Source organism: Hemitrygon akajei, chromosome 6 (assembly GCF_048418815.1).
Source record: "Hemitrygon akajei chromosome 6, sHemAka1.3, whole genome shotgun sequence".
Classification (NCBI taxonomy): domain Eukaryota; kingdom Metazoa; phylum Chordata; class Chondrichthyes; order Myliobatiformes; family Dasyatidae; genus Hemitrygon; species Hemitrygon akajei.
The window spans coordinates 151,396,362-151,423,777 of record NC_133129.1 but is presented as its reverse complement, the minus strand read 5'-3'; the positions used below and the strand labels follow the sequence as shown (position 1 = coordinate 151,423,777).

General features: G+C 42.3%; 1 protein-coding gene across 3 annotated transcripts; it reads right to left on the bottom strand.

The window, feature by feature from the left end:
- Positions 1 to 718: 718 nt before the first annotated feature.
- wee1 (WEE1 G2 checkpoint kinase) lies at positions 719 to 18,848 on the bottom strand. 3 transcript variants are annotated; one of them, XM_073049574.1, is made up of 11 exons: positions 18,138 to 18,848; positions 14,277 to 14,503; positions 12,553 to 12,622; positions 11,522 to 11,694; positions 11,014 to 11,135; positions 10,715 to 10,861; positions 6,516 to 6,614; positions 4,713 to 4,798; positions 4,028 to 4,198; positions 3,784 to 3,929; positions 719 to 1,590 (listed from the first exon to the last, which is right to left on the bottom strand). In XM_073049574.1, exons 1-11 carry the CDS (start codon positions 18,612 to 18,614, stop codon positions 1,437 to 1,439), a joined length of 1,872 nt encoding a protein of 623 aa, XP_072905675.1. In that variant the 5' UTR covers positions 18,615 to 18,848; the 3' UTR covers positions 719 to 1,436. The 3 variants fall into 3 exon arrangements, with proteins under 3 accessions (XP_072905675.1, XP_072905676.1, XP_072905678.1); XM_073049575.1 differs by having other exon boundaries at positions 12,553 to 12,610; XM_073049577.1 differs by lacking the exon at positions 3,784 to 3,929.
- Positions 18,849 to 27,416: the final 8,568 nt, after the last annotated feature.

Here is a 27,416-nt window from a genome sequence, read left to right as displayed (position 1 = left end):
TCTGCAGCCCGAAGCTATACAAATGTGAGCATGCACTACCATGACACCGGTAGTTGAATAGCCATCAACTCCAACTTGTTTCTACCTCCAGACCAATTCCCTATTAAAGTTAACAGGCTGCTTCTAATATCAATTTTGCTAATTTATACAGAATTATGCCGAATGACTTCCAGAAGTTAGCTGCAATAGTTTCCTTAACAGATCATGATTTGTTAGTCTTTCTATGCTGGTACACTCCAAGCAGTTGTTTCCAATAACAGTTTCAATAAATTTCCTACCGATATCACAAGGCAAAGAAATTCATTGTACTTGTACTTTAAGAATTGGGCATAGCGCGTCACTTATGAATGGGGGTTGGAGGAGGAATATTTTCTGCAAACTCACTTTCCTTTTCACTGCTTTAAAGAGGATTAGATGTGTTATCTTACAATCAGTTTCAATTTATTCTCTTTCCAAATAAAAGCACTCAAAATATAGTCTAAGTTCTTGGCGGTGAGGAAATTTTTTTCTATGTATCTAAAATCTTTGCATGAGAAATCAAAGTATTAATTTTTTTGCATCTTAGTTGGCAAAAATAAAATTAATGAACTTTCCATCAATGGTTCCATTAATTAAATGGTTAGGTATTCTCCAAATACCCATTTTCTGGATTTTTAAGATATCAAATCCATACATTCAAGTAATTTTATGCTCACATGAACAGACTCCATACCAAAAATTTACATTCACGAATGTACAGTTTATTGGACAAGACGGTGACAGTGAACAATTTACAGTATAGTAAATAGAAACACTTAAAGAAACACAAGGTGCAATGTTTTTCTACAATGCACTAGCTTAATAAAACAAAACTGCTATTAAACACAAGTAGTAAACTGTGAACAACTGTTATTTGCCTTAAATCACATAATTAAAAATATATTCCAAAAAGCCTATTTCTAATACAGCAATGATTGTTTAAAATGCTAATAAATTTTACAGCAAGTGTACAACACTGACTAATATAGCAGCGGTTTTCTCAAGACAAGTTCACCCATGGGCTCTTACCATGGATCTCAAATGTCTACAAAGTGCTCCCAGTACAATGTACAACATGGTTACAGTACATCCTCCCAATGTACAAAACATGGGTTTAAAATCTAAACCCCAGAAAATTTACAAAATTTATGGTGCATGAGCCACTCAATAAAATGTTCCAATATAGTCTTTAATCAATCTGTCCTTTTTATTCAAAAGGAACCCCAAAATCCAAAAATAAAAAAAACAAATTAAGACTCCATAGGCAGCAGAAATGCTACATTTCAATAAAATCGTGCAGATACGAGTATCCTTAACGGGTCCTACAGTTGTGTGATAACTAAACTGCCAATGTCTTGCCAAAAAAATCCAATTTTTAAAAAAAAAAGATAAAATTGGTTACAACCACCTACACAATTTCAGTAAATTGTAAGGCTGACAGAACGGTTCATCTTTTTCCCAATGAGCCGAGCATTTCTGTTACTTTGCACTGTAGACCTTGTTGTCATTCGGTCAGTAAACAACACTCGCTCTTCCGCTGCTGCTTTTGCCATTTGTGCCTTCTTTAGTTCTCTGAAATAAAAAAAAAAGTTTATGGAAAGGATAGGTGTTTTTTTTTCCTTAAATCTTAGAAAATAAGCTGGAAGAATAATATTTTTTCAGTAAGCACTGAAAAAGTTTTACAATTTAATAATGATAAATACCCCATTGCAACTGTATGCACCAGTTAATCACTCAATATCTACAAAGCATCATTTCAGATTTATGAATCAAAGACCTGGAAAGTCCAAGGACAATCTTCAGATGCCAAAGCAGCTGTGGGCATGAGCAACAAATGCAAAAATTAAAAAACAAAGGACAGATCTTACTGGCTGAGTCCCACTCATGGTCTGGTTCATCCACAATTGCATATTCAAAATGTAGCAGTGTAATTTCACTGGCCCTCCACATAGGGGAATGCAGTAGTGTTGTTGTTCCTTTCTATACCTTGTAGCGCATCAGGTAACACCCAGCATGGATAGAGAGCGTGCAAGGAAGCAGCCAGATTAGAACTTGGGACTATTTGCCTCGTAGTCTGATGCTGATGACACTACACCACTAGCCGGCTATAATGCAGTAACACTTTTTCCCCCCCGAATACACCTCAGGTAGTGCAGAAAAGAACCCAATCCCAAACCAGGTAAAGCTAGGACAGCTATAAAAAGTCATTGGATTTTAAGTTAAATCAGATTTCAAGGCATTCAAGTCTCAAAACTGAAAACAATTTAAAACATTAAAGTTAAATATTATTTTCTTTCTCCTTAGCCCTAGAATACACACCAGAAACCCCATGCTGGTATGACATACTGTACATTTAGCTTTCCAAATTCATGAGTCCTGGTTTTCTGTATCTGACTGTGCATGCACAGAAATCTCAGACTTAATGTGGTCTCAGTGACTAGAAGCCCCATAATCCTATGCATGTACATTTTTCTGGACAAAAAAATTAAGCCTAATGAAACAAAAATTAGTGCAAACCTTGACAATTCCTCTACTTCCATCCGCACATATGGAGGCTTTATAAGGCATTGGTATACGATGAACAGTTTTGGGCCCTTTTCTAATATGTGCCCACATTGGAAAGGGCCAGAAAAAGTTCACGAGAATGATCCCAGGAATGAAAGGGTCAACATATAAGGAGCATTTGATGGTTGTGGGTCTGTACTTGCTGAAGTTTACAAGAATGAGGGTGAATTACTGAATAGTGAAAGGTTTAGATGGGAGTGGTCAGAAAAAGCATATTTTCAATAGTGTGAGAGTTTAGGACCAGAGGGCAAGCCTTAGAAAACAAGGATGCCCTTTAGAACAAAAATGAGGAGGGATTTCCTTCGCCAGATGGTCGTGAATCTGTGGAATTCATTGCCACGCACAAAGTGGAGGCCAAGTCATTGGGTATATTTAAAGTGGAGGTTGATTAATAATAATCAATAATAATCTTAATTAATAAACATGCCAAAGATTACACATAGGGAGAAGGCACACAGATGAGGTGGAGAGAGATAATTAATCAGCCATGATGGAATGGTGGAACAGGCTCAATGGGCCAAATGGCCTAATTCTGTTCCAATGTCTTAAAGACTTATACAGTTTCAATGTAAATAGCAAGAGCAGAAGTGCTGACATTTTCAGGATATCTGCTTGTGCCCACAACAACTCAGATGTGCCTATTCACTACATATACATGTTAGGCTTCATACATTTCTTATGTGAATGGCTGTTATTCATTATCTAACATCCCTTGTTTCACTGGAGAGCTGAGACAATAAGCTTTTAAACAAAATAACTGTTCTGAAAATCAGATTCTACCTTTGCAGAAAAAGCTAAAATAATCATGAAATTTGCAAACTCTATGATCAACATTAATTTACAGGCCACCTGGGATTACAAACTAGTTATGTTTTCATAAACGTCTATAATGAGAAAATGCACAATAAAAAAAATCACTCAGCATCACACCTCCATAGTATTGTAATGAATAGCATAAAAAGTACAAGACTGATAAGAACTAGAAGTGGAGAGTGAAAGCCAGTTCTGTCATTCCTAAGAACAAACACATATACACAAGTTGGACTTCTGAATTTAAAAATATTATGGAAGCTCATTCATATGCAAGAGTCCATAGTTCAGGTGTTTGTATCTTAGGGACATCCTGTATTCATGCATGAAGGGAGTTCAAGTGACAAACAAGTGCATGGGATCCAAAGTATAGTTCGCTAGTGTGCTTACTTTTGCAACAGTGCATTTTTGAATTTTTCTGCATTTAGTTCTAACCGAAGTTGGTCTGCACTTTTTCTTGCAGTCGGGAGCAGCACTGAATGTCTGATTAAAGCTCCTGCTGTGGGTCGTTTCTCGGGATCTGGATGAAGCATTAACTTAAAAAAAACAATTGAAACATCAATTATTCACAATACAATGTCTGACATAGTTGAAAATCTTGATAGAGAAAACAAATTTTCTAACCAAATCTTACTTTCAATAAATCCAAAATTTCCTGAGAGTATGCTTGTGGAATTGTAGGAAGCTTTCCTCGTCGTATTTCATGCCATTTTTCCCCATTTCTTGGCAATGGCTCTGCACCAGCAGCAGATATAACAGTGAGCGCTAGAGCAAAAATATCTGCTTTTAGCAAATGTCTGTAATCCTGAAATATAAAATGTTTGAAAGAATGTCACTGGGAGAATAAATGGAACCACGAAAGAAACTCAAATGAAATTAACTCAGTGATTATTTGCTAATCACTTCAACTCGCACAAAGACCAGCTACTATGATGGGACAGACAAAAGTGTCAGGTAAAAATTGAGGAAGTATTTCTATGTTCATACAGGTGCAGTCAAACTGAAATGGTCAATTTTACTTTGAAATATTAACATTACTCAAACAGGCTACCTGATTCAAGCTTCATAGGTCCACTTCCCTGACTAAATATCCTCACTTGATTCAATCAGCCTAAATATTCCACTTCTATTAGCATTCAAAGATCAATGTAAATGCTACCGATGCTTGCATGAAAATTGCTGACAGTGAAAATTCACATTTTATGTTACAAATCAACTTTTTTTGAACACTGGGGAGGAGTTAGAATTTTAGTATCTTTCTTTAGGTTTACTTACTTACGCAGATTCTATACACCTACTACAACAGAAAGAAACCTTACCTCTTGTAGTACTTCATTGGCCAGGTATCGACTATCTCCTTCTTCCACGTGAGGATTGGATACACGAGTAACATGTCCAAGGTCACCTAATTTTAATAAAATAATTCATTTACCATGTTTCCATCAAATCTTCCAATCTAAAATGAGGCTATTCAGTCCATCATCAAGCTCTTTTTATTGGAAAAGGTTCCCAATTAGTCCCACTCTCCCATTATTTTAGTAGTCTACCACCTTATTTCCATTTTAAATACATTCAGGCTACGTCCACACTATGCCAGATAAATCTGTAACCGAAGGGTTTTCTCTTCGTTTTTACCCTCCGTCCACACTAAAACAGCGTTTTCGTCCCCCGAACCAGAGCTTTTCAGGGTGGGTACTTTTGAAAACGCTGCTCAGGCAGATCAGTGTGGATGGGGTAACCGGAGACTTTTGAAAACGCTGTCAGATGGCAGCGCGCCATTTCTTTGTTTTCTTGAACGCAACCTAACAATTTCAGAACAGACGGCAATGAGACTGACGCCAGAAGTTAGAAATGTACTCACCAAATACTTTGACCCAGAACTTACTGAATAATTAAGTATACTGTACTCACTTTGCCCTGTTTTCTGTCCTTGCTTGTATGAAGGTGGTTTACCTATTTATGCAAATACTTCTCTGACAATAGATGTGTAACAGCCTAATGTAACATTGTATGGAAATGCAAGATAACACTGATGCAGACATGTTTTATACATTTAACAAGGTGCTTTATTAATGGAACAGAGTTAGTCAGTTTTTCAATGTTTGTTGTCAACCAGGTCATACAGTTGTGAACTCCCCGTCGGTTGCCTCCATACACTTCAGCATGTTTTTTTTAAAAACTTTTAAATCTTCCTGCGTGAGAGCCAACAGCTGCCCGTCGTTTAAGTTTTTCTAGTCTGTAACTGAACAAACACACACCGTCTTTCACAGCGAGATTCAACACCAAACACGTCGCTTGTTTTCGGTAGATGTGTCCTGCGCATGCCCAATAGGAGGAGATTTGACGAAATCTCCATTTCAATGTGGATAGAGATATTTTTAAAAATGCATAGTGTGGACGCCTATCATTTTTACGCAAGACCGGCATTTTCAAAATTATCCGGTCTAGTGCGGATGTAGCCTCAGTGGCCACTTTATTAGGTATACTTGCTCATTAATGCAAATATCTAATTGGCCAATCATGTGGCACCAATTCAATGCATACATGCGTGTAGATATGGTGACCAGTTGTTCAGACCAAACACCAGAATGGGGAGGAAATGTGAACTAAGTGACTTTGGAATGGTTGCTGGTGCCAAAAAAAAAGACTTGAGTTTCTCAGAAACTGCTGACCTTCACACAACAGATCTCTAGAAAGAATGTGTGAAAATTCAGTGAGCGGCAGTTTTGTGGACGAAAATGCCTGGTTATTGAGAGAGGTCAGAGAAAATTGGTACACTAGTTCAAACTGACAGGAAGATGACCACATACTACAACAATGGTATGCAGAAGAGCATTTCTGAACACACAATACAAACCTTAAATGGGCTGGGCTGCAACAGAAAACTACACCAGATTCCACTCCTAATAAAGTGGCCAAGTGTACATGCACGATTCCCTTCTTGAAAATTGTTAAATTTACCTTTACCACCTTTATAATTCGCCTTAACGCATCCTTCTACAGAAAAATTAACCCACTACCCCTGAAGCAAATTTTCCAATACTGTTTATTCTGCATTTACTGCCACATTGACAAACAGAAAAGTCCTATATTTCACATTTAACATTTGGAAGTTATCCTACCTATTTTGTATACAATATTCGTTGACAATATACAGTCATCATCATCCATCTCTTCTGCCACAGTATTAGTTACTAATTTTTTGGATATAAATATGTTACCTAAAAATAAGAATACAAATGAATTTTAACATTACAGAAATCAAAACATTATTCTGGCAGCTCTGTACATATATTTACAAATGATTTTCCAAGTTAGAATTTTTGAAAATTATTTGTTGAGAAGGGCAGAAACCTCCAAATTTAATATCTGGACAACTGGACTGAACAGTTTAATCACAGGTATAATAATAAGGATGAGCACCCTTCAATATGTTTGACTGACACTGTGTTCCAGTTTAAGATGGTGCTGATGAAACCCAATGACTGCTTACTGGTGGCAACTGAACACTTATTAATAAAACTTCTTGGAAAATCTACAGTAAATGATCACTGCAAACCAATGGCGAGCAGAGGCAAGGATGAGTTGAAGGTTGAAACGTACGTGTGCAAGGCAGTCGAGAGAGTCAAGGCAAAGTGAGGCAGATTCGAAGCCCATCCACCAAAACCGAGAGCGAGGTTTGACCAACCTAAGTGCCAGGGCAATTTGAAAAGGTTGTGTACGGGCTGAAATGTGGCAGCAGGATCCAGGCCCAGAGTGTACCAGGAAATGGGTCCCAGTGCATAGAAGAACCTGATGTTTGGACAATTTAAATGCTGGGCCAGATGGATTGAAAAGGAAGGGTGTCAAGACCAGAGGCTTGGGTCAGGTCACCTGCTCTGAATTACATGCAAATGGACTCCTTTGTTCCGAATGTCGTTTGCTTACTTTTATCGTTGGCATGATTTTTGTTCTCTCTGCACATTGGGTGTTTGCATTTTTTTTTAAAAATAGGTTCTTTTGGGTTTCTTTTTTTGTGGCTGCCTGAAAGGAGATTAATCTCAAGGTGTATGATGTATACGTACCTCAATAATAAATGTACTTTGAACTTCGAAAATAAAGGGAAAAAAATCAGAATTATTGCACATGTATCAAATTACTTTATATGGAAGTATATACATTGATTATATTTTGATAAACTTATTAGGATTACATGAAATACCAAATAATCAGCAATAAGTCTAAATGAGATTCATAAAAGCAAAAACTGTACCATACAATTTGAAGTTAAATTAATTGAAAAACATTTCAACCACACTCAATTTAAAACACTAACCATTTCCTAGTACAATTTAGGACTTAAACCTACGGTTAGCAACTCAGTACAGGTATCCACTGTTTTTCAAACATTCACTTTACGACACCTCACTGTTATGAAAGACCTACATTAGTTACTTGTTTTCACTAACAGAAGGTGTTTTCACTATTACAAAAAAAGGCAGCGCGCCCCGAGCAGACGAGTTCCTCCCCCGGAACTACATTCTAACCGGCATTGCTTAAACACGTGCCTGTGAGCATCTGTGCTTTATGTCGATTTATTTTGTGCATCCGTTAGCAAGATGAGTTCTAAGGTATCGGAAAAGCCTAAAAGAACGCGCAAGGGTGTTACACTCAGCTTAAAACTAGACATAATAAAGTGTTTCGATCGTGCTGAACAAAGTAAGGATATAGTGAGTTTGGCTAAGGGTTTGTGGAAGTGATGAAGATGATGTTGAAGTAGTTTTGGCATCCCATGACCAAGAACTGACAGATGAAGAGCTGATGAAGAGGAAAGGATAACAATTGAAGCCGAACGCAGTAGCAAACAGCCCGAAAGTGAAGTTGTCCAGGAACTGAACGGGAAGCAATTGCGTGAGATTTTCGCTGCGATTGACAACGCTGCAATGACTGCAGAAAAGTATGACTTTAATTTTGAAAGGGTACATAGGTTTAGGGCATACTTGCAGGATGGTTTGAATGCTTACCAAGAACTGTATGATAGAAAAATGCGCGAGTCTAAGCAGTCAAGCATACTGTCGTTTTTTAAGCTTTCCACATCAGCCACAGCAGACGACAAACCTCGACCTTCGACATCCAGGCAGACAGACAAAGGTGATCTGCCTGCCCTGATGGAAACAAGACGACGATGAGATGACACCCCAGTCTCCTGTATCTCCCACCACCCCAACCTCCGACGACTCAGCCTAACACACCATCGTCAGTGTGCTCACTGTCTTCCCGATTCCGTTAAGTGATAATACACTGGACGTACATTATTTCTACTTTATATTGGCTGTGTATTTTTATGTGTTATTTGGTATGATTTGGCAGCTTCATAGCTTAAAGGTTACTGGAAAGAGTGCTTCTGCCGAAAGCGCTTGCGCCGTGTGTTTCTACCAAGAGCGCTTGCACTGAGTGTTTTGGCCGCGGGTGCTGCCGAGAGCACTTGCGTGAGATTTTCTTTACAGTGGACAGTGCTGCAATAATTGCAGAAAAGTATTCCTACATTATATAGGCTGTGTGTTTATCAGATCATTCCTGCTTTTACTATATGTTACTGTTATTTTAGGTTTTATGTGTTATTTGGCATGATTTGGTAGGTTATTTTTTGGGTCTGTGAACACTCACAAATTTTTCCCATATAAATAAATGGTAATTGCTTCTTCACTTTATGACATTGTGGCTTACGAACTATTTCATAGGGGCGCTCTACCTTCAAATAGCAGGGGAAACCTGTATTTTAGTATTGTATTGCGCTGTATTGTTTAATGTCATTTCCTGTACAGCAGTTAAACAAAATAACTGTTATTCCAGATCTCATGCAGCACAAACACAATAATAAATGCACAATAAATATAAACACACAAGACAGTTTATATACATAGATTAAATGTATGTTCATAAAATGATGCTAGGCTGGATACAAGGTGACTAAATAAAGTAGTGGTCAAGTCAGTGAGTGGAAGTGTTAATCAGCCTTGCTACTTGGGGAAATTAACTGTTTTTGAAGTCTGGTGGTCCTGGCACGGATGCTATGTAGCCTCCTCCCTAATGGGAATGGGACAAAGTCCATGAGCAGGGTGAGTGGAATCCTTCATGATGTTACTGGCCCTCTTCCACCACCTTTCTGTATACATCCTTGATGGCAGGTATGCTGGTACCGATGATGCATGAGCAGTTTTAACTATCTGTGTAGAACCTGCCTGTCTGCCGTGGTGCAGTTTTCGTACCAAGCAGTGATGCAGTTTGTCACAACACTCTCTACTGCGCATTATGTGGAATGCCATGAGCATAGATGTGCATAGTTCAGCTCTCTTCAGCCTCCTCCAAGTAGAGTTGTTGGCGAGCTTTCGACTGTGTAGATTACGTTCATGGGAGGTTGCGTGATGTGTATCCCAGAAGTTTGAAACTGTTCAGAGTTACCACTGCTGTGCCAACGATGTAGAGGAGTGTGAGTGGTGCAAGTTCTCCTGAAGTTGTTAACCACCTCCTTTGTCTTGTTGTAAATAAGAGGCCATTTTTCTGGCACCAGGCCTCGAGCTCTTCCACCTCTCTGTAGGCCTTCTCATTGTTATTGATGAGCTCTAGCACTGTTGTATCATCACATTGAACTTGACGATGTGATTGTTGGGCTGGGCAGTTGCATGTGAGCAGAGTGTACAGCAATAAGCTCAGCACACTGCCCTGGGGATGGCACCCATGTTGAGGACAATGGGCAGGGAAAAGCAGTTGTGCATCCTGATTATCCAATGTCTGTTCGTTAAAAAGTCCAACATCCAGTTGTACAGTGGTGTATTGAGACCAAGCAGTAGGAATTTGTTCACCAAATCTGTGGGACAATATCACTGAATGCTGAGCTGAAATCCAGAACCAGCATTCTAACACAAGAGTTACATTACAAGATGTGTCAGGGCCAGGTGCATGACAGATTGTAACCAAAATAAATCCTAGGCAGTTGAAAGAACAAATGAAGTCAGAATGACTGAAGAATGAATGAAGTCAGAAGTGCCTCTGAGGTCCAAACTAAAGGAGAAATAGGGAGGCGGAGGTCACTGAGATAGCTGCCAACAAGATTGATGCACAAAATATTGCTGAAATCGGGGCCAATGTAGTAAGTCTATAAAAAGGGATTGCTGAGGATACAGGGCTTAATGTAATTTAAAAACACAAGGAAAACTGTAGTCTATTCATGTTGAACTGGCATATTGGTAACAAAAAATTTTTAAACATTGTACTTAATTACAAAAAGTTAAATGTGGACAAAAGCAGTAAAAGAACAGCATTAAGGGATCTATCCACTTACTTGGCTTTATATCCATGTGTACTAGGGACATACTGTGAATGTATTTTAGACCTCGTGCAACCTGTAGTAGCAGGTCCCTTAGCTCTGGCTCATTAAAGTATCGCCTATTCCTGTAATTTTCTGCTATGGCATCTGATAGGCTTCCACCTTTCAAATAAAAATATACAAAATGTCACTGCTCAAGATGTCCCAAATTAATAAATTGTAAAATACGTTTAAAGTTTTAAAAAGTACATTTTCTTCTTCTCATATTGACAGCACATGCCGTCCAAGTTAAAAATATTGGATTAAAACCATACCATTGCAGTACTCATTTTGAATGAGCATATGGTCATCTTCCGCCCAGGCTGAATAATAGCGAACTACATGTGTGTGTTGACCTAGGACTGCATGTGCGTAGACTTCCCGTAGAGCATTCTGTCTATATGTAGAAGATGAAATAAGATCAGATCTTCATCATAACCAGTATTGCAGTAACATCATCAGAAGTATTTGCTTCAGTTATGCACATTCTATAAACCAGAAGACTAATGTGATCAAGTGCTGAATTCAAACTTAGAAGATGATCTATTTGTGGGACAGTTATCCTCATAGCATTAAGACATACAATTATTAATTTTAGGTGGTAAATGAAGAAGCTGACTCAAAAAAGTGATACAAACAATTCACGAGCACAGAAAGAGGAAAGGGCTGTATTCTTTCTTTTTCCATAACCATTACTCTATCACATTAGAAGGGCATTATAAAATCTGACCTTGAATTGTACATAGTGCTGCAGATGTGTACGTGTAAATAGAAACTACTTACTCATCAACTGAACCTGCTAATGGTTTTTTTGAGCGTTTTATGGCATAAATACAGCCATCGAGTCGCTTCACACATTTAAAAACAGAACCAAATTCTCCAGATCCAATCTTCTCCAACTCATGAAATTCTGTTGTATATCGCGATTTCATATTGCTTTCAGTAATTGGAATTCTCTATGAAGAATGGAATAAAAATCAGAAGCATTAAGTTAAGCTCAACTTGTTTTATGGTTTACTGTATAAATATGAATAATGAGGTGAAAACTCAATTTTCAGTTGATTATTCAATAGCACCACAATCAACTAAAACACAACCTTGGCTCAAATTTAGATGCAGCATGTTAAAAATAAAACCAGTCTAAATGTAGCACTGTTATGCTCACTTATAAGCTTAATTGAGAACAAGGAATACAGTGATGGAAACCTGAAGCAGTGTTGGAAACTCAGTTCAGGCAACATGTATAGAGAACCAGGGTTGTTTTTCCAGATCAATGATTCTTAACAAGGGCCACTGACCTGCTGCCGTTCAACGAGAAATTTTGTCATGAGAAAATGGGAACAATCATATTAAAATCTGGTGCTCAAATTGCACTATCCCCACATTCAATCTATTTAAGCCTGACAAGATCTAACTTTTTGGTCCATTCATCAATTCCACTCCAACCCCCTCCAGAAATTGTTTTTTTCTTCAATCTGAAATATTAGTTATTTTTCCACAGACATTGCTGACCTGAGTATTTCTAGCACTATTTCTTACTGTCCTACTTTCCTAACTCCGAGGCAACCCCTGTAGAACAGTGTACAAAGTTACTGAAATTCACCCTTACAGAACTTGTGATCAATTAAATAAACGTTGCTTTCTGACTCTCAATCATTGATCCATGTGCTATTGACATGGCTTCATACTATGGATTGTATGAAGGGATTGGCTGTTACTGAACTTAGAGAAAAAACCCCAACATTTTTGGCATGACACCAATTTTCTCATTCACGTATACACAGCAATATATTTAACAAGCACTTTATTAATACCTTTGCTGGCCGGATACTTTCATCATCAAGCTCCCCATCACTTCCATCCATTAGTTCTCTGCACAGAAACCTAAAACAATTAGATTATAAAACCAAGCAGTACGCAGATAATTACTTAATTATGGTATAAATATGAAATGATTTGTCAATCATTTGCAAATGGTATATCAAACATGTGATATATCAAAGTAAAGGCACAAGCAATTGCATCCCTGTATCTAATAAAAATGGAAATTACGTCACAGAAAACATTAGCATAAAATGGATTAAGTTTTGCCACCTTCTGGAAGAAAAGGTTCTGTAGCACGTATATTTGAGTAATTGAATCAAAATCAGTTTTGTTATTGCTGATGCATGTGGTGAAATGTTTTGTGGCAGTAAAACAGTGCAATACATAATAAAGACTAAATTATATTAAATGTAATTATCCTATTGCATATACAACATTACAATTAAATATAGAATTAGATTATTACAATGATTTAATTTCTACAGATCTATCATAGACAGCATTCTAACTAGTTGCATCACCATATGGTATGGAGGGCCACTGCACAGGATCAGAAAAAGCTGGAGGGTTGCAAACTTAGCCAGCTTCATCATGGGCACTGGCCTCCCCAGCATCAAGGACATCTGCAAAACACGATCCCTCAAAGAGGTGGCATCCATCATTAAGGAACCCATCACACAGGACATGCTGTTTTTATTACCACTAGGGAGGAGATACAGGAGTGACACCCACACGAAGTTTTAGTAACAGTTCCTTCCTCTTGGTCATTAGATTCCTGAATGGACAATTAACCTATCCATGAATATTACCTCATTATTTCTGCTCCTTTTTTGCACTACTCCATTTATTTTTTTATTTTTCTTACTGTAATTTATAGTTTGTATTGTACTGCTGCAGTAAAATAACAAAAATACACAAGTCAATGATATTAAACCCGATTCTGATCTATCAGGTGCTTTGGTTTTTCTCCATCTTGGTATCTTAATTGTCAACCATATATTAAACCTCACTTTACATGATGAAAATTTCCGAAGTGCAGCTGTTGTGATGAGACCACAAGGGTTAGGGGACTGATGGAATTCCTCAGCTGGTACTGACTGAATGGCATCTTTCTGTATCACAATAATTAAGGATCTACTTTAAAATAATTATGCAGTACTAAATTGCATTTAGGTGTCAAACACAGTGGATAATAGTTTTAAAGAGATGTGTGAAACAATGGGACTCAATGTAACGCCTTCTCCTCATCACAACAAGATTTTGATAAGAAACAATTTTCAATAGGACTCAGATCAGGCAGCATACAGACCCATGAAGTGTTAAGAGTCTTATCCTATGTTGACTGTTAATTTCCCTCCATAGATGCTGTCTGACCTGCCAAGTTCCTTCAGCAGTTTGCATGACTTGGTAAAAAAAAAGTGACATCAGTGGTTAAGTGTACTTTCTCCTCCATTTAGTAAATGCAAAGTGTAGCTCAAGTAGTCAAAGAGCTGTCAAACAAAGGTGACCAGTCATCGTTAACTGTCCACATTAGTTTGATTTGTTTTATGTGCATGCAACATATCTAAAACAGCTGTTAACCGTTCTTCAAGAGATAACATTAGGCGCAAGAATGTCAGAAGGGTATGTCAGAAGGTAAACATTTTCATATCAAAGTGTTTAGTGCAAATCTTAATTAAAAAATTTTCCAGAACTGAAGAGTTTCAATATTTACCCATCCCAATACGTCCTTTTCCTTCTTCGACAGTGCACAGATGAAGAAGAGTGGATGTACATGGAGTCTGGCGTAAAAGGGTTAATGTTGACATGGGGGTGCTTATTCTTGTTGTAATCACATGGCATTTTCTCAGACTGCTCAACATTCCTGAAAAGTGCCCCTCCTCGACGTCTAACTGAGCTGGAACCCAGGCAACTTGCAACCCTTGCTTTGGATAATAAACTCTGAAAATATATAACAGCAGCCTCATTTTAATAAATATTATTAATAGACCACATTCAAAATTTAAAAGTTCTAATAATGGGTTTTATATCAGTTCCATTTAAAAAACTCCATGTCAGAATCAAACCCCAACAGTTTTCAGAAAAGTTAAATTGAAAAGTTTAGATAGATAGATAGATAGATACTTTATTCATCCCCATGGGGAAATTCAACTTTTTTTCCAATGTCCTATACACTTGTTGTAGCAAAACTAATTACATACAATACTTAACTCAGTAAAAAATATGATATGCATCTAAATCACTATCTCAAAAAGCATTAATAATAGCTTTTAAAAAGTTCTTAAGTCCTGGCGGTAGAATTGTAAAGCCTAATGGCATTGGGGAGTATTGACCTCTTCATCCTGTCTGAGGAGCATTGCATCGATAGTAACCTGTCGCTGAAACTGCTTCTCTGTCTCTGGATGGTGCTATGTAGAGGATGTTCAGAGTTATCCATAATTGACCGTAGCCTACTCAGCGCCCTTCGCTCAGCTACCGATGTTAAACTCTCGAGTACTTTGCCCACGACAGAGCCCGCCTTCCTTACCAGCTTATTAAGACGTGAGGCGTCCCTCTTCTTAATGCTTCCTCCCCAACACGCCACCACAAAGAAGAGGGCGCTCTCCACAACTGACCTATAGAACATCTTCAGCATCTCACTACAGACATTGAATGACGCCAACCTTCTTAGGAAGTACAGTCGACTCTGTGCCTTCCTGCACAAGGCATCTGTGTTGGCAGTCCAGTCTAGCTTCTCGTCTAACTGTACTCCCAGATACTTGTAGGTCTTAACTTGCTTTATGCCATTTACAACACCATTTGGCATACATATTCATAATGATAGCCTTCTGCTATTGACTAATATTTTGCCACTACCAAAACATTATACAATTTAATTAAAGTAACAGTCAGTTTATATAACAGTCTGTTTCATAAATCAACAAATAAACTAGTAGGTGAAGAGAATTCCATAGTTTTGGAACATCCTGAAGCCAAGTAAAATAACAAAATAATTGCAATGGTTTGAGCAATTCCACAATCAACAGACAATATGAAGTCCTACCACTTCCAGCACAAATAGCCAAAAACCATTTTACATTTAACAAAAGGCTCAGCACAAACCCAGAAAAGGCAGAACCATATACAGCCAGAATTGCCAAGCCATTATACAAACCAGTTTTCAGCCAATTCAGCACCTCTATAATAAATCAGTAACAGTAGATACTGGGGGTACAGCAAATCTCATGGGAAATTGGTTATCAGTCCATGTCACACCACTATCAGTCTCCATTTGGAATGAACTCAATAACTGATTACCCACTGTACCCTGGGATAGAGAATCATATGGATTTACTATTCTCAGATTGAAGAAACCTCTCCTCATCCCATCCTAAAGAACCAACTCCTTTTACAAAAGAAAAGTTTAATTTAATTAAGTACTCTTCTAAATATGAAATATTATTCAATACAAAAATTCATATCTACATCTTCATTCACCTACATGCAACTACTATCTTAGTTCCACTTTTCTACCATTTCCCATTATGTACCCTCAAATTGCAACTCAAACCAAAATTCTGTCCAAATTCTCCTTAAGTATTGTTTATAATTGAGTCTTCACAGCTTTCTAGAGAATTCCAAAGATTTGGGGCAAGAGGAAAGTCCTCCTCAGTTTCATCTTAAACCCTTGTTATGATACTGTGTCTTAGTTTGAAAAGGCAAAAGGTTCATCGTTGTCACATGTACAGCGCATTCACACAGGTTAGGTCAACACATCAGCACAGTCAGATAGTACAAAAGCTAAATTGTCTTAAAGGGTTAACATCCTGCAGATGGATGCTAAAAGGAACTTGGATCTGAAAGTACATTCAGGAATATTTACTGGTGTTTAAAAACATGGTTAAGGTTCATACATTACTTAATAACAAATAGGAAGCTATACCTTAATGAATTGAAACTCAAAGTTCCTTCTCTAAATCCCACAATATACAAATGGTCACTAACTTAATATCTGCTCATGAAGAGCACTTGCCAGTACCTTGGGATGAAACTATATTGATGATTCATTTACAATTTCATTTTTAAGTTTATTCTTTGTTTTTAAACAATAGACAATAGATGCAGAAGTAGACCATTCGGCCCTTTGAGCCTGCACCGCCATTTTGAGATCATGGCTGATCAATTCCTTATCAATACCCGGTTCCTGCCTTGTCCCCATATTCCTTGATTCCCCTATCCATAAGATACCTATCTAGCTCCTTCTTGAAAGCATCCAGAGAATTGGCCTCCACTACCTTCCGAGGCAGTGCATTCCAGGCCCCCACAACTCTCTGGGAGAAGAAGTCTAATCAACATTTACAAACATGAAACATTAATTGGCTGAACTCCCTAGCATTGTTAATTCATATAATTGAGACAAGAGAATCTAGTCTGATTACCCTTCCTTTGAAGACAAAATGTTTAGAAATAGTATTTAGAAGAAATTCACAAATAGATCAATAAACTACAAGCAAAACCTACTCAATATCCACAATCTTGACAGTCAAAATGCTGTAGCAATCCAACAGTAATCATGAAACTATGACAGGAGACAAATGCTTCCTTCAAATTTATAAACATACCTTGAAAATTAGCAAATTTTCACAGTAGTATAATTATTTACAGCTCGAGTGAAACACTCTCCTTCAAAAACTCACACTTAAAACCCAACTTTATCAAATGATCAAAGTTTGTTTTTAAGTATATATGGCAGTGGGGCTCCATTACTTCATAACCCAACAGTAGTGTACAATGTCAGTATTCAGCTAAGTCAATGCTATTTACTATCCAGTGTAGCAGTTAAGAGATTAATAGACAGAGGCCCAGCTCAGTGATTCACAAACGTTTGATCCCCACCATGGGCAGTTCAAAGAAATTTCAATCCACAGGTTACTCAATTTGTTTTAAAGCTAGTCTCAGTGGTAGTGACAGTGAAAACACTGGGCTGTCAAAAAAACATTTGGTTCACTGCAGGGAAAGAAATCTGCCAGCCTTACGTGATCCCACACCCACCAATAAAAATCCTTCACTGTCCATGGAAAATTAAGCAGAGGGAACATAGACATCCACTTGTTATGAATGTTTTCCCTTTAATCTAATGTGTTTTGCCTGGAGATATGCGAATTGATAGAAAAACTGACTAAACATAAACTTTCGGACAACTTTCAAAACGCTTTTTGTCCCTACAGACAAAAGTACAGCGATCCCCATTGTCTTTGCTGATCACGCCTAAACATGGAAGGAGTTAAACTCCACTGGTTTGGCAACAGAAACGATCACTGCCACAGTTCATCACGGCAGAACTACACGGCAATTTGTTAAAGTTAACAATTCACGCACAGGTCTCAGAAAAATCTCCGTCCGGAGACAATGCAGACGGGCAATAAAACGAGAAGATATCAAAACTCCAAATTTGGAGTCGAGGAGCAAACTATTCCCTTCTTAATAGACAAAACTCGATTTTAAAACTTAGATCGACAGTTGATTCTCTGACAAGCGAGGATCTTTAAATGCTTTGGAATCGAAGAGTGTAACTGCAAATCACGGAGCCTCTCACCTTAGGGGTGTGCGGCGTGTCGAAGAGCCGGAGCTTCCTCAGGGTTTTATGAGGGGGAGTGTCGGGACAGTCCGGGATGGGGGAACTGCACTCCTCCTGGTCGCCCCCCTCTCGGATCGGCGAGCTGCACTCTTCGCGCTCGCCGCCCTCTCGCAGCGGCGAACTGGAGGATTCCTCCATGTCTCGGCGGTCCCGGTAGTCGCGGCGGCCCTTCAGGGGGGAGGGGCTGCTCACGAACCCGTCCTCCCAGCTCAGGTTGGCCATCTCCAGCTCTTCGTCCTCCGCACGGTGGCCGTCGGCGCCCTCGCTGTACTTACGCTCGGGGTCGGGCGACTCCTGGAAGGCCGAATCCTCGGTGCTGTTACCGCCGTCCTCCTCCTCCTCGTCGCTGCCGGAGAAGTTCAGCTTCTGCACCAGGGAGCGGGAGGCCGGGTCGGGGTTGGTGCCGGCCTTCAGACAGGTTCGGCGGAAACTCATATCGACTGGAAACCAGCAGCTCGGGCAGGGGCAGAACGAGAGGCGGCGGCCCCAACTCGGGCGAACAGAAACTGGCCGACCTGGGACCAGCGTGGGTCACACAACCAAGCGGCCGGTCGGTCGGTCGGTGTCGGTTACTCGGCTCACGCCTCTCCCACTCACTCGACCCGCGCACACGCCACAACACCGCAGCTTTCCCGCGACCGTTAGTCACGTGGCCATCTTAGGCCAATAGTGGCGCCGCTCCTACTTTTCAAAAAACACTCGGTCACCTGACTTGCGGGTCCCCGGCTGCGCGCGCAGCCTGTCTGCCGGCGTCATTTTCGCGCCAAACGCTCTTGACCTGATTCAACCTCCGTTTGGCACCGCCTACTCCTTTCCCCTCGTTGTTCGGGAGCTTCACTCTTGTCATTTGCAACTAATTCTGCAAAGTTTCAGAAAAAAAAACAAATAAACAGTCAATACTGCTCTTTATAAGATAAAACTGGAGCCTAGTATTCCTTTTTACGTCTCATTGTTAAAGCTGTTTCCCCGAACGATCTTTTTAATCAGGTTAAACATGTTAAATCTAATCAACAGCGACTTGACAAAGTCTGCCATTTCATACTGCTTCAAAGTTAATCAAATGCCATTTAAGCGTGATTTTGTTTGCTGTTTCTATCCCGTCGCTTCGTTGTCATTAAATTGCAGATTTACAAAGAAACCAGTATTGTATTTACAAATGATGGTGAATTATGTATACAACTGGATACTCTTTTGCTAAACATTGAGTTAAATATACTGTATTGCTAACGCAGCCCCTCCCCCGGGGGCTATTCTATAAACCGTTTGCTGTAATGGATTTATTTTAAAGTCATTTAGATATGTTTAATAAAACTCTGATAAACAGGCTGCACGGTCGCATGGTGTTTAACAACACTTCACAGAATCAGCGAACACACACACACACACACACACACACACACACACACACACACACACACACACACACACACACACACACACACACACACACACACACACACACACACACACACACACACACACACACACACACACACACACACACGTGCAGGTTACGATGAAGTGTCTCAGCCTGAAACATCGACTGTACATTTTTCCATAGACGCTGCCTGGCCTGCAGAGTTCCTCCAGCATTTTGTGTGTGTTGCTTAGATTTCCAGCATCTGTCGATTTTCTCTTGTTTGTGACAATATCAGCGTAACCGGATTCAATTCCCGGGAAAGGAGTTATGCTGTTCTCCCCATGACCGCATGGGTTTTCCCCGGGTGTTCGAGTGGCTACCGGTCGGTAGTGAATTGGTCGTTGCGAATTGTCCTGTGATTAAGGCTAGGAATAAATCTAGGGATCATTGGGTGGCGTGGCTTCAAGGGGCCTATTCCCCGCTGTAACTCAATAGAAAAATAAATAATCCCGGTGCTATAGTGCCATACGATAAACCACATCGTTTAAAGGGAGCGACAATTTCAGTTCCTGATCCCTTCGCTGGTGTTCGGGAATTCAACGCCAGCCCCGGCGTACTGTCCGATTCCTCACTTCAGTCTGCGCATTTCGCTCACACTTTGAAGCCTCGTTTTACAATCCGGACAAACTGAGCCAGCTGCCAAATTTCCAAACAACTAGGCGCCAGGTTATCGAAGATTTAGTACATTGACTCCGTAGCACAGAAGAATGCCGGTGTTTACCTGAGCATCCTCGTTCAAAATTCCTTTATATCTCTATTTCCTTCTCTCGAAACAAGACTCCCCTAGAAATAAAGCAGTGACATTTGGGGGGATGGAGGTGTTGATCTGCCTGACGGCTTGGGAGAAGCAACTTGTTTTTGAGTCTGCTGGTCCTGGCGTGGATGCTACTAAACTGGTGGGTGTGGGACAAACAGTCCACACGATCAGGGTGGGTGGGATTCTTCACGGGGGTGCTGGGACCTTTCTGTATGTAGTGGTGGCAGGTAGGCTGGTGCCGGCGATGCGCTGACTGACCGTAGCGGAGCCTCCCTGTCTGTTTCAGTGTGGTTTTCATACCGCACGGTGTTGAGATTCTCTCAACTGTGCACCTGCAGAAGATGTTGAATACTGATGTGCACAGTCCAGCTCTGTTCAGAAAGTAGAGGGCTGGTGAACTTACTTGACTGTGGAGACAGTTTCTGGGATCATGAGAGTTTGTGTGAGGCGTGAACTGCCGGGTGTTTGAAACTGTTTACACTTTCCTCGGTGTAAAGCAGGTGTGAGTGGTACAAGTCCTCCTGAAACGGAGAACCATCTCCTGCTTGTGTCTGCTGTGTATGCCCACAAGGAAACGAATCTCAGGGTTGACATGTGGTGACATACGTGTACTTTGCTAATAGATTTACTTTTAATTTCGTCTTGTTGACATTGAGGAAGAGGTGGTTTGCCTGGCACCAGGCCCCCAGCTCATCCATCTCCTCTCTGTAGGCCGACTCATCGTTGTTGGTGACGACCCCCGCCACCGTCGTGTCCTCGGCCAAGTCCATTACTCAGGTGTTTGGCCGTGCGCCGTACGTGCGCAGAGTGTAGAGCAGTGGGATCAGGACACAGCCCTGGGGGTGGGGGGGGGGGGGAACACCGGTGTTGAGGCTGCTGGGGAGGGAGTAGCGGTTGTGCTATTTGAGATCTATTGGTTAGCAAGTCCAACACCCGGTCGCACCGTGGCAGACCGAGGAGGAGGAGTTCTGAAGGACAGTAGTGTCAGGGCCGGGTACATGACGAATGCTATGGTATCTGTCGTAGACTGGCTCTATTGGAAAGCATTTTAGTGGGTGTGGCGGGAATATACTTTTGGATGTGCTTCATTACCAGCTGTTCTAAGCACTTCATGATGATTAGCGACGGGGCCACTGGGCAGTACTCATTTAATTCCGAAGGGGTAAAGTTTTTGGTACAGGGATGATGGTGGCTGATTTCAAACTTCAAAGTACATATATGTCACCATATACAATCCTGAGATTCGTTTATTGCGAGTATACACAGTAAATCCAAGAACCATAGTAGAATCAATCCAACAGGACAAACAATCAGTCTGCAAAAACAAAAGAGAAAAAAAATAATAAGCAATAAACATCGAAGACATGAGATGAGGAATCCTTGAACGAGAGTTGTGGGAACTGTTCAGTGATGGGATGAGTGAAGTTATCCCCTCTAGTTCAAGAGCCTGATGGTTGAAGGGTAATAATTGTTCCTGAACTTGGTGATATGGGACCTGAGGCTCCTGTACTTTCTTCCTGCTGGCAACAGCGAAGAGAGAGCATGGCCTGTGTGGTGGGTGGAAGGGGGTCATTGATGGATGTTGCTTCCCCGTGACGGCAATCCATGTAGATGTATTCAATGGTGGGGAGGGCTTTACCTGTGATGGACTAGGCTGTACCCACTACTTTTTGTAAGATTTTCCATTCAAGATGTTTCCATACCAGACATGATGCAACCACTCTCCACTATACATGCATGTAAGTTTGCCGAAGTTGTAGATGTCATACTGAAACATCACAAATTCCTAAGGAAGTAGAGACATTGCTGTGCTTTCTTCAGAATTGTACTTACATGCCGGGCTCAGTACAGGCCCTCTGAAATAATAACACTGAGGAATTTGAAGCTGCTGATCCTCTCCCACCTCTGATCCCCCGATGAGGACTGGCTCATGGGCTTCTGGTTTCCTCCTCCTGAAGTCAATAATCGGCTCCTTGGTCTTGCTGACATTGAGTGAGAGGTTGTTGCTGTAGCACCACTCAGCCAGCTTTTCAATCTATCTCTTAGTCACCACCTTTGATTCAGCCAATGACAATAGTGCCATCAGCAAACTTAACTATGGCATTGGAGCTGTGCTTAGTCTTAGAGTCACAAGTATAAAACAAGTAGAGCAGGGGGCTAAGCATGCAGCCTTGTGGTGGAACTGCGCTGATGGAGGAAATGTTGCCAATCCGAACTAACTGGGGTCTGCAAGTGAGGAAATTGAGGATTCAAATGCACAAGGAGGAATTGAAGTCAAAGTCTTGAAGCTTACTGATTAGTCTTGAGGGAATGATAGTATTGAATGCCAAGTGGTAGTTGATAAAGAGCATCCTGATGTATGCACTTTTGCTGATAAGATGTTTCAGGGTTGAGTGAAGAGCCAGTGAAATGCTATTTGCTGTGGACCTCTTGTGCTGGTAGACAAATTGGAGTGGCTTCAAGTTGCTTCTCAGGCACAAGTTGATATGCTTCATCACCAAACTGTCAAAGCACTACCTCACAGTGGATGTAAGTGGCAGGTTGAGGCAGATTACCATATTCTTCTTAGGCACCAGTATCATTGAAGCCTGCTTGAATAAGGTGGGGACCTCAGACTGCTGAAGTGAGAGGTTAAAGATACTGGTGAGTATTCACAGGTCTTAAGTACTCAGCCAGGTACCCCACCTGTGTCTTACTGATGCATCTGGAGTGTCCAGAGTGAGCCATGTCTCTAGGAAACATGAAACACAACAATTCCTCATTTCCCTCTGATCTTGTCCTTAGGTTCATAATCTTGTTCTTCATCAACTGTAGATTTGCTAACAAGATGCTGGGTAGAGGAAGTTGTGTTGCTTGTCATTTCAGTCAGTTCATTCCTCCCTCTCTTCCGGTCAAAGCAATGTGCTGTACCTTTCTCTGCTTAAAGGTGCTGTACCTGTATGCTTGAGAGTTACGTCTGCCTAGTCCTTCAGAAGATCGTGAAATTGCAAGTTGAATTATATGGTTCAAAAGCACACTGCTTAAAGGGAAATTGCAGACTGCAGTGAGAGTAGTTCAGTAGACCTATACTCAAAGTTGAGTAATCAGCCTACAAGGTCCACCAGTGCCATCTTGATACTTCAAGTTACTTTGGGAACAGGAACAGTGAACAAATAAAGTGGCAATCAAAGGTTAATTTCAGTATTCAACACTGAAAGGAACTAGAAGATAAACCATGACAACATTAAACGTTTTATTTCTTTTTCTTTCATTTAAGCACTTAGATTTTTTTTGAAAATAACAAAGAGAAGAAGTCTGTGTGCCGGCTCGCCCAAGCGGCAAGCAGCAAGCGGACCGACTCCAGCAATCCGCAGCCGGCGGCAACCGAGAGTGCGGGGCAAACCTCGGCCAGGAAGCCGACGTCACTTCCGCTCCGCAAAGAGCGGGGGATGCTGGGAGCGGGCGCTAAAACGCGCGCGGATTAAAACAGTAAACAGTTCAACCAGACCCTGCTCGACTAGTGTGTTGCTTTCACTCGTTGCGTATCAGCGGGAGCACATTGGTGAACAGCATTTGGACCCAGCATGAACGACTCGGCTCTGCAGAATGCAGTTTCCCTTAAACTGTCAACATTTGGCCTCTCCCGCGCGGTTACTGCATATGGACGGCCTGGGCGACCGCGCGCCATCAGCCCTGATGAGCGACATGCTAGCACTGGCAGACGGCCATAAACCTTGCTTCCTTTTTGAACAGATCTTCTTGGAGCAAATGCCAGAAGACATCCGCCTCATGCTAGCAGATGAAGACTTCAGTGACCCGCGCGGACGTGCTTTGGCACGCCAAACAAAATGGCGGAACCACCATGGAAATTAGTGCTGCGGCACGGCCGAAAGCCCAGCCCTCCCACACCCCAGCAGCAGAGCGCATAACACCCACACCAAGGGACGGCACCACTTCTGAGTCTTGGTGTTTTTATCATCAAAGGCTGGTTTCCGGGGCCTGCCGCTGCCGACCGCCATGCTTGTTCCAGAGAAACGCCAGCACCAACAGTCGCTGATAACTACGGCAGCTGGTCACTGTGATAGCCTCTACGTTTGGGACAAGCACTCCAGGCATAGATTCCTGGTGGACATGGGGGCAGAAATCAGTGTCCTACCCCACCTCGAGCCATGATACCCGAACTAGAAGAACAGGACCAGAACTTACAGCCGCACCTACGGCACAAGAACCATCCCCTTGCAGTTCGGTTCCAGCCGCTTTACATGGACATTTACGTTGGCCGCAGTATCACAGCCATTTCTGGGTGCGGACTTCCTCTGTGTGCACTGCCTGCTCGTGGATTTGAAGGGACGACAATTATTCGATGTGAAGACGTTCCAGACTTTCTCCCTCGATGAGGCCAGGTTACCGGCCCCGCACCTGGACTCTGTCATGTATTCCGACAACGAATTTGCCAGAGTGTTATCGGAGTTCCCATCTATCATCACGCCGCAGTTTTCCTCAACAGACCCCAAGCACAGCATGATGCACCACATCCCCACACAGGGACCTCCCCTTCATGCCCGGGCCCACAGGCTACCGCCCAACAAGCTCCGCCTCACAAAAGAGGAATTCAAGGAGGTGGGGATTGTGCGGCATTCCGACAGCCTGTGGGCCTCCCCACTCCATATGGTGCCCAAGTCCGTGGGAGGGTGGAGACCGTGCGGCAACTATAGGAGGCTGAACGACGCCACCATGTCCGATCGATATCCGGTACCACACATCCAGGACTTTATGGCCAACCTGCACGGGGCTTGCATCTTTTTGAAGATTGACCTGGTCCGAGGGTATCATCAGATTCCAGTCCACCCAGACGATGTACCCAAGACGCCCTCATTACCCCCTTTGGCCTGTTTGAGTTGCTCAAAAACATGGCACAGACGTTCCAGCACCTGATGGACACAGTAGGGCAAGATCTGGACTTTCTGTTCATCTACCTGGATGACATTACTTATTGCCAGCTGCTCCCACCAGGAACATCTAGCACATTTACAGCTGCTCTGCCACCGCCTAAGCGACTATGGCCTGGCTATCAATCCCGCCAAGTGCCAGTTCGACCTACCCGCCACGACTTCTTGGGACACCGGATCCGGCACTTCAGGTATTTCCTGGAAGGGAGGGAGTTCACGGTCTTCACAGATCACAAGCCGCTCATTTTCACGTTTGCCAAAGTGTCGGACCCATGGTCAGGCCGCCAGCAACGCCACCTGTCGTACATCTCGGAGTTTACCACCACGATCAGTCACATCTCCGGGAAGAACAACGTGGTAGCTGACGCACTGTCATGCACCTCCATCCAATCAGTTCACTCTCTGTCTCCGGGGGTAGATTATGTGGCATTAGCTAAGGCGCAACAACTGGACAGCGAGATGCCGGCGTACCGAACCGCAGTCTCTGGACTCTGCCTCGAAGACATACCCATTGGGCCCGAAAGTAATGAGCTCCTTTGCGATGTGTCCACCAGGCAACCTCGGCCCATTGTCCCGACCACTTGGAGGCGCTGCGTTTTCAACGCCTTGCACAGTTTAGCCCACCCTTCCATCCGCGCAACCATCTGGCTGATCGCAGGCAGGTTTGTGTGGCATGGCCTACGCAAGCAGGTCAGGCACTGGACCAGGACATGCACGCACTGTCAAACCTCCAAAATCCAGAGGCACATGAGGGCCCTACTGTAACCCTTCCAGTCGACACATAGGAGGTTTGAGCATGTACATGTGGACATCGTTGGCCCACTGCCGGTTTCGAGAGGAGCGAGCTACCTGTTCACCATGGTGGACAGGTTCATGAGGTTGCCAGAAGCTATCCCACTCACTGACATGGCCACGGAGACATGCGCCAGAGCCCTGATTACCAGCTGGGTGGCACGGTTCGGACTCCCAGCCCACATCACTTCAGACGGGTGTGCAGTTCACATCGGCTTTGTGGTCTGCACTGGCACAACTCGGAACCCAGCTCCACCGAATGACTGCTTACCACCCGCAGGCCAATGGCCTGGTGGAACGTTTCCACAGCCACTTGAAGTCAGCCCTGATGGCACGCCTCCGAGGGCCAGACCAGTTGACGAAATCCCCTGGGTGCTGCTTGGCATCCGCACGGCACCCAAGGAGGACCTTGCTGCATCATCGGCCGAACTTGTTTACAGTGCCCCGCTCAGTTCCCGGTGAGTTTGTGCCAGCACCCCGAGGCCAGGAGGACACGCCTACCACGGTCCTAACTAAACTCCGGGAGCAGCTTGGAACACTTGCCTCAGTCCTGACATCCCATCACGGAACAACACCCTCTTTCATGCTCAAGACCTGCAACAGAGCAAGTATGTTTTCGTTCGCCGAGGTGCACACAGACCACCCCTGCAGCGACCATACAAAGGACCCTACAAGGTGGTGCGTCATAATGGGACGACCTGCGTTCTCGACATCAGCAGTTGTGAAGAGACTTTTACCATTGACCTCAAACTGGCACATCTGGACCTTGAACGCCTGGTTGCCATGCTACCCCCAAGATGACGAGGCTGGCCACCTAAAAGAACTGACACGGTGCAGGCTGTGGACCCTGCACCTCCTAGCGCCGGTTCTTGGTTGGGGGGGGGGGGTCATGTGGTGGCTCGCCCACGTGGCAAGCGAACCGGCTCCAGCCGACGTCACTTCCGCCCTGCAAAGAGCGGGGGATGCTGGGAGCGGGTGCTTAAGCACATGTGGATTGAAACAGTAAACAGTTCAACCAAACCCTGCTCGACTCAGTGTGTTGCTTTCACTTGTTGCATATCAGCGCAACCACATCTGTTTCATTCATTTACTATTAAACCAGTTGTGTTCTGCTTGTAAAATGTTATGTTTTCTGAAGCAATATGCCTGTGATGCTGTGGCAAGTAAGTTTTTCATTGGATCTGTCCGCACATATATTTATACGTATGACAATAAACTCAATTTTGAAACTTTGAAAACCTCCATAACCTTGAGTTATGGACAGGACAAAAGGTAGTTGCTCTGTCATAATAGATACCATTGTTTTTTATTGAAAATCCTATATGGCTTAGTTAAATTCC